The sequence below is a fragment of the Mandrillus leucophaeus genome, unplaced genomic scaffold (assembly GCF_000951045.1).
Source record: "Mandrillus leucophaeus isolate KB7577 unplaced genomic scaffold, Mleu.le_1.0 Scaffold60, whole genome shotgun sequence".
Classification (NCBI taxonomy): domain Eukaryota; kingdom Metazoa; phylum Chordata; class Mammalia; order Primates; family Cercopithecidae; genus Mandrillus; species Mandrillus leucophaeus.
This window is the reverse complement of record NW_012106475.1, coordinates 6,348,774-6,356,965: the sequence shown is the minus strand read 5'-3', so window position 1 is coordinate 6,356,965 and position 8,192 is coordinate 6,348,774. Positions and strand designations below refer to the sequence as shown.

General features: G+C 45.2%; 1 protein-coding gene across 2 annotated transcripts in view; it reads right to left on the bottom strand.

The window, feature by feature from the left end:
• CDKL1 (cyclin-dependent kinase-like 1 (CDC2-related kinase)) overlaps positions 1–8,192 on the bottom strand; it is a 68,734-nt gene that overhangs the window by 59,873 nt on the left and 669 nt on the right. Inside the window, exon 2 of one of the 2 annotated variants that reach the window (XM_011999754.1) lies at positions 7,214–7,817. In XM_011999754.1, coding sequence (XP_011855144.1) covers positions 7,214–7,384 — 171 coding nt within the window. In that variant the 5' untranslated portion in view covers positions 7,385–7,817. Of the gene's footprint in view, positions 1–7,213; positions 7,818–8,192 lie in introns of those variants that run through there. The other variant, XM_011999753.1, reaches the window with a different exon arrangement.

Genomic DNA, 8,192 nt, shown 5'->3' with positions numbered 1-8,192 from the left:
GGTACTCTGTTAGCATTTAGTGGATGTGGCCCTGGCACAGAGCATATTCAATTAAGCACTTAATAAATGCTTTGGATAACAGGCAACTTTGACAGTCCTGCTTCTTAGAGCATGTGCCTGTCACCATGATGGTAATGTGCCCAGCAGGATTTCTGGTCTGCTCTTTGAAGACAGTGAGCCTCTTGGGGGTACTGTGTGAAGAGCTTTGTCTCCAGCGCCTCCATTGGCCGCAGCATCACGTTAAAATCTCACCTTCTGCCTTTCCGTCTGTGCTTTCCTCTTCTATACTATTACTCCCTTTGACTCTCTACTTTCCTGCCCTTGCATCCTTGAGGCTGCTTGACTGCTGTTAGATGTTTGACCCAAGAGCCCTCTGCTCTCCTCAGCAAAAATTCAGCAAAGCAATGCCAAACAGGGACATAAATCATAGCAATAAGGTGGGCCAGGCTCCAGGAAGCACTAGAGCTTGCCCAAGGTCGCTCCACAGCTTCAAGCATGATCAGAAACTGAAGTCCCATGGCCGGGTGTGATGGCTTATCCCTGTAATCCCAGCACTTTGGGAGGCCAAGGGAGGCGGATAACGAGATCAGGAGTTTGAGACCAGCCAGGACAACACAGTGAAACCCTGTCTCTACTAAAAATACAAAAATTAGCCAGGTGTGGTGGCATGCCCCTGTAATCCCAGCTACTGGGGAGGCTAAGGCAGGAGAATCACTTGAACCCAGGAGGCAGAGGTTGCAGTGAGCCGAGATTGCAGCACTGCACTCCAGCCTGGGCAGCAGAGTGAGACTGTCTCCAAAAAAAAAAAAAAAGAGAGAAGGGAGGGGGAGGGGAGGAGAGGGGACCAGACTGCTGAAGTCCCTAACTGCAGCTCCTGTCCCCATTCAGTCACACAGCCCCTGTCCCTTCTAGAAGGCTACTGATGAAAGGGGACAGCAGGGAAAAAAGGGATGTTCTGGACATTCAGCAGGTTACTACTATTCATGATGAATTAAAATCAAATGAAAGCATACTTCTGGCATCTAGGATACACTCAACAGTCCCACTCACCCACACCCCATGCACCTTTTTTCATTTCTTTCCACCAAAGAGTCATTTTACACATTTTTTCTAATCACTTACCAATGAAATTTTAATACCACAAATATACTATATATCTGTATATGAACCATATGTATATCTGTGCTTTAAACAATAAAAAAGTTAGACTTTTTTGTCACCTGCCAAGAACCAATTTTCCCCCTTTAGGAGTGACCTTGTTCTCATTATTAATCTCTGCATTACGTTGTGATATTTATAATTAATTTTCAAATGGACATTTCCCCTCATGCTTATTCTCATCTTTGTAGGTGGCAAACCATAACTTTTAGCCTTCTAAAATAGTCCATAGGGTTATGGAAGGAGAGATGGGAAGAACTGCTGCCCCAGCTGGAATCTGTACTCAGGCCTCCACAGAAGCCACGAATCTCACAGCTAAGGCCTTGCTGGAGAATGGGCAGTATAAATTCTGAGGACCAGTCCTGGGGAGACTTCAGAGTACGGTGTTTGGTATAAAGTGATGGATGGTTCTGGTACAGGCAAACCACATGGCATGAACCTGGGGACAGAGAGAACTGTTTCTGCATTCCAGCCTACTGACCGGGACGCCTTGGCAAATCATTAACCACACTGAATCCATTTGTAAAACGGGATAACAATATCTACCTTCTAAGGTTGTTAGCAGTGTAATTTGTGCATCCCAGGTAACAACGACACTTGGCAGTTTGTCCAGATTTACTAGGTCCCTTGCCCCTACCTGCCACAGAGCAGTAGATGATTCCTTCTCTTTGTCTCTCTTGTTTTTCTTGTTTTCTGGAGGGAGACCTGTCACGGACAATGTCCCAGCTGCTGCTCTCAGCCCTTGACCAATGCTGGTCTAATATATTTTAACGCCCCCATACCACCTGCCATAGGTAGAACATCTGCCCAGAGATCCCACAGTGACACTGTCCTGTCCTTAACCTCCAACTCCGCTAGGAGCATCTACTTTTTCTGCCACTGCTGGCTGAAATTCTTTCTTTCCTCTTCCTACCATTTTCATTCCACAGAGAGAAGATTCAGCAGTATAGGGGCTTGGGGCCTTAGTAACTCAATTATTCTGTTGTATTACATTGTATTTGTATGGTTTGTATTTGTTTTGTATTGGTTTGTATTACTTTGTATTTGTATGGTTTGTATTTGTTTTGAAACACATAGCCCTTTCCTTGCTCCTTCCCGGACACACAGATATTCCCCTAAGGGGCTGCGTGGAGTTCAAGTGCATCCGCCTGCTTTATGCAGAACCACTGCCCACTTTCCACCACAGGGCCTGTGATGCTCCAGCCCATCATGCCTGACTTCTTGATTTTTTTTTTTTTGGATACAGTGTCTTAATCTGTTGCCCAGGCTGGAGTGTAGCCACACAAATCACGGCTCACTGCAGCCTTGACTCCCAGAACTCAGGTGATCCTCCCACCTCAGCTTCCTGAGTAGCTGGGACTACAGGTGCATGCCACCACACCCAACTAATTTTTCTATTTTTTGTAGAGATGGGGTTTCACCACATTGCCCCCTCTGGTCTTGAACTCCTGGGCTGAAGAGATCCGCACATTGGCCTCCCAAAATACTGGAATTACTGGCGTGAGCCACCACACCCAGCTCCTGACTTCTTGATTTAAGGTGATTTTCTTTCAGTTACATTGTCTCTCTCTGCAATCTGACTTCTGTTATGACCACCCTACCTCTCATCCAATAAATCCTTAATATATTTAAACCTGAGTTATGGAAAGGAGTTGAATTCATGTAGGGTCCATGTATCATACGCAAATCAGAAGACGGTGAATACCCTGGTGGAGGAAGTTCCACCCCATAGCTTGGAGCCAGCTGTGGATCCTGTTACAGAAAGATTAAGGAAAGTGTATGTAAAAAATCTAGCAGTCTCACTTGGTCACCCAGACTGGAGCACAAGGGCACGATCTCGGTTCACTGGAGCCTCTGCCTCCCAGGTTCAAGCGATTCTCCTGTCTCAGACAGGAGTAGCTGGGATTACAGGCGCCTGGCACCACGCCTGGCTAGTTTTTGTGTTTTTGTGTTTTTAATACAGATGGGGTCTCACCATGTTGGCCTCAAGCTCCTGACCTCAGGTGATCTGCCCGTCTTGGCCTCCCAAAGTGCTAGGATTACAAGTGTGAACCACCGTGCCCGGCCTAAATTGTCTTTTTTTATGCAATGATATTTAAGTTTGGTATGGTTCAGGTTAGTAACTCAAGGTCATGGGTCCAGTAATTCTCTCCCTCCTCCAACATCAAGTTTTTTCTCTACTGGATTTATTTACAACTTTAGCATAGAAATGTACTTCTCACTTGCAGTTAAAAACAGCAACCACAAAAAAACCTCTCTTCAGTCCACATCTTTACAAACACCTCTGCCCCATTTTTGTCTTCCTTTTATAATAAAACTCTTGAAAACAGTTGCCCATATCACTATCTCCACTTCGTTCCTGTCGTCTCTCTTAAACCTCTGCTGATGAAGGTTTCATTCCTCTCCACTCACACAGCTCTTGTCAAGGTCACCAAAGACCCTCACATGATCAAAGCCAATGGCTAATCCTAAATCTACTAATGGAGACCTCTGACACCACAGAGCATCCCCTCACTCTTGAGCTATCTTCTTCACTAAGCTTTTAAGAACACTGTGGCCAGGCGCAGTGGTTCACACCCATAATCCTAGCACTTTGGGAGGCCAAGGCAGGCGGATCGTTTGAGGTCAGGAGTTCGAGACCAGCCTGACCAACATGGTGAAACCCCATCTCTACTAAAAATACAAAAAGTGGCCAGGTGTAGTGGCAGGCACCTCTTATCCCAGCTACTTGGGAGGCTGAGGCAGAAGAATCTCTTGAACCTCGGAGGCGGAGTTTGCAGTGAACTGAGATTGTGCCACTGGTGGCAGAGCGAGACTGTCTCCAAAAAATAAATAATAATGATAATAAAGAAAGAACATTGTTCTATGGGGTTTCCTACCATGCAGATCGCCTCTTCTTGCCTCCCTTGCTGGTTCCTTGTCATCTTCCTGACCCCCAAGGGCTGGGTACACTAAGCTTCCACCTTCAGTACCTGTCCCTCCATCCCACATGGTGACCACCTCCGGTCCCACAGCTTTAAATACCATCAATAAGCTTATGTACCCCAACTTTATCTGTCTCCAACCTGGACTTCTTCTGAATGCCAGACTTGTGTAGTCAACTGCCTACTTTACAAGTCTCTTTGGGTTCACAATTCAAACTTAACCTGTCCAAAACAGAGCTCTTTATTTCCTTTCCACCAACTTTGCACCTGGATCTCTATCACAGTGAACGATCTCTTCATTCTTCCAGTCACTCAGTCAACAACCTTGAAATTATTCTTGATTTCTCATCCAATCATTAGATTCCTATGTGCTCTTCTTTCAGAAGAAATCTAGAATATGACCTGATCCTGCTAGACCCTGGCTTCCCCCTTCCTTCTCTCCCTGGCCTGTTAGCACCCACTGGGCATCTTGGCCAAGACACTGGGGTTATTACCTGTGTTCCCTCAATATACTGTGCTTTCCACTTATGCACCTTTTCCTAGGATAGAGTGTCTGCCTGGAATGCCTTATCTCTCATTCCACGTTTCCCTAAACATTTCAAAGTTCAGCTCAAACATGCCCCCAGTCACTTTATTTTCACCATTCAACAAGCACCTAAAGAGTTCCTACCAGACAAGGGTACACATTCCCTGCTCACTGGAACCAGTCTATAAGGAGCGAGAGCCAAAGGGCAGCTCATCTTACCTCCCTTCCAAGAGCCGAGCTGCTGAAAGACAGGGTGTACAACTTTGCATAAACATCATTGTAGGCACAACTGGGACTCTATGAGTATTTACTGAATCCATAAATGGAGAAAATAAAATGTTCATTCACCATACCCTCAATTTACCTACTCAGCAAATATTTATTAAGTATCTTTATTTTATAACAGAGAGGGTCTCACTCTGTCACCCAGGCTAGAGTACAGTGGCCTAATCATAGCTCACCACAGCCTTGAACTGCTGGGCTTAAGCCATCCTCTTGCCTTGGCCTCCTTCCTAAGTAGCTAGGACCACAGGCATGCACCACCATGCCCAGTCTAGTACATATTATGTGTTAGGAATATCACACAACTCTGAAAAGTTACAGCTTTAAAGAACAGACTCTACCTCTAATCTAGTCCCACCACTTCATAGAGATCGGGGGTGTCTACGTCTGTGCACTTAATCTGGAGAGTGGGGTGCTGCATGCTTTGAAATCAGGATCACGTGCACACAACCCCATCCTTTGGAGGATATCAATATTCAGTTCAGAGAACACATTTGACTTCCCAATTTATTGGCAACATCCACCTTTTTTAAGAGCTTATTTTGTTAACTTTTTTTTTTAATCCAACAATAACATTTTTGGGAGGCCTAGATGTGCCAACTAGTGTGCTTTGGGGATACAGAGCTACAGAGGCAAGGTCTCCATCCTGGAAGAACTCAATTAATTTGGGGAGCTATCACTGTTAATGTAGTATTGATAAAGTGTGGTGAGAGATTTGAAAGGAGCATTCACAAAAGTAATCTTCAGAATCAGAAAAAGTATCTTTCTGCAAGAAACAGATTTTCTTTCAGGTCAATGAACCCTTTGAAATGTAATGATCACCTCCTCCCCTAGGAAAGCCTGAGGAAGAGAAAATGCCTAACAGCCTCTCCCTGTGTACAGAGAGGGTAAGGGTAGAGTGACCCGGGCGGGGGGATGGTCAAACACTGCAGGTCTCACCCCTGCCTATGGGAGCACTCCCCTGGGGGACTTTGGAAGCATCTCCTCTGAATACATAATATCCTGTTGGCTAAGAACATTCCAAACCTAAATAGAGAAGTTGCCCTGTTATCCACCCATTTCAATTTGTCCAAAGCTTGCTGCTTTCCATTTAGGTTCCTTATCTAGAAGTGACCCCACACACTTATCCATGGGTAAAAGATTTGTAGAGTGATCTGGAGAAACTGCAGAAGCAAGAATAATAGTGAATCCCCTGGAAGTTTCATTCATCTGTCTCTCACCATGTTGCTCTTCCCTTGTCATGTAGTTAGTTATACAGGTCAGAACACAGAGGCCATAACTGAAACAAAGTTGACCTCCACGGTATTCATTATATGTCACCTTTCACATTGGGATTTGGATTTCACCTTCACAGAAGTTCTGTAAAGAAGTCTCTCCATTAGAGGCAAACACACTTTTAGCTTGTAATAAATACCTTTCCCCCCTCTGATATCATGGTATTTTTAGGGTTAACTAATAAACATTTGAAAAGTGATCAGACCAGGCTCGATGGATCATGCCTGTAATCCCAGCACTTTAGGAGGCCAAGGTGGGAGGATCGCTTGAGGCCAGGAGGTCCAGATCAGCCTGGCCAACACAGCAAGATCCCATTTCTACAAAACATTAAAAAAAAATAGAAAGTGATCATTTCACTTCTTTAAGAAGAACACTTCTTTTTAGAAATGAGACATGATGATGCTCAGCAGTAAATATATATGAGGTGTAATGAGACCTGTGAGCTTCCTGGCAGTTTGAAAACAGGTAAATGATTAATTCTCTTAAAAGACTGAGTATACCAATAGAAAATACCTTAGAAGTTTAAAAATCAACAATGCTAGGCAAAATTGAATTGTCTTACATTCCTATACTATCAAATTGTGATGGTCCTTGAAAACCCAGGTCTACAGGTGGGAGAGAAACTATTGGGAAGAAAAATAAAATATACCATAGCATCTCTAAAAGTGAATGCCACCTTACCTAGCACTTTTGTTTCTGCTTTCTAGTTCATTATATAATTAGTGACTTGTGCACAGATATCCCATTTGTGTCACTGAAGTCAAAAGGCTATGAAGTAAGATGTAACCATGTCCCATGACATTCTTTTAACATAACATGACTCACTTTATTTCTTTCATCCCTAAAAATTCACTTTAAAGAAAAAGTAGAGCCTGGAGCAGTGGCTAGAACCTGTAATCCCAGCTACTCAGGAGGCTGAGGCAGAAGGATGGCTTGAGCCCAGGAGTTCCAGGCTGCAGTGAGGTATGACCACATTGCTGCACTCCAGCCTGGGTGACAGAGTGAGATCCTGTCTGGAAAAAGAAAAAAGGAAAAGTGAATCAATTACCTTGAGCATTCGGATTTCCCGAAGGGCGATTTTCTTTATGACAGGGTCGTCTTCTGATTCCAGAAACTTCTTGATGGCCACAATCTGGCCCGTGTCCCTGTTTCTACATTTGAAAACAACTCCATAGGATCCTTCTCCAATTTTCCCAATTTTTTCATACTTCTCCATCATAGAGGAATAAATCTTCTTAAAATGGATCTTCAGCTGGGAGTGGCGGCTCACGCCTGTAATCCCAGCACTTTGGGAGGCTAAGGCAGGCAGATCACCTGAGGTCAGGAGTTCGAGACGAGTCTGGCCAACATAGTGAAACCCCGTCTTTACTAAAGATACAAAAAATTAGCCGGGTGTAGCGATGGGCGCCTGTAATCCCAGCTACTCAGGAGGCTGAGGCAGGAGAATCGCGAGAACCCGGGAGGCGGAGGTTGCAGTGAGCCGAGACAGCGCCACTGCACTCCAGCTCGGGCGACAGGGCTAGACTCCGTCAAAAAAACAAACAAACAAACAAAGAACAGATCTTCACATAGTTTGAAAACGTCGCTTATAAAATATTGGCACGAACGGACTGCACTAGAGCCCCACCCAACGATGAGTGCTCGTCACGGGCCTAGAACAGAACAGGACATGTTAAGGAACGAAGCGTGGACCCGTGTCGGCAATGGCAACGCGATCAGGAGTAACAGCCTAGAGTTAGCTGCCTCCAATAACCCAATTTTAATCGCCCGTTAAATACCCTGTAAGTTAAAATGTAACTTGCCATCCTAAAACGAGCCGAGCTGTAAGATAATCTATCTTTTTAACGTTATCGTTCATCCGATCTAAGACACCTGAGCTGGCTGGAGCACGGGGAGAGCTACGGGCTTCCCCGGTTCTAATTTCGGGTCTCATTTCCCTGCGGCAAGAAGACACCTCCCGGCTCTCCCCGGGGCGGCGGCAAGGCTGGGCCGCAGGGGACCACCACGCGCCCCTAGTCCGCGGGACC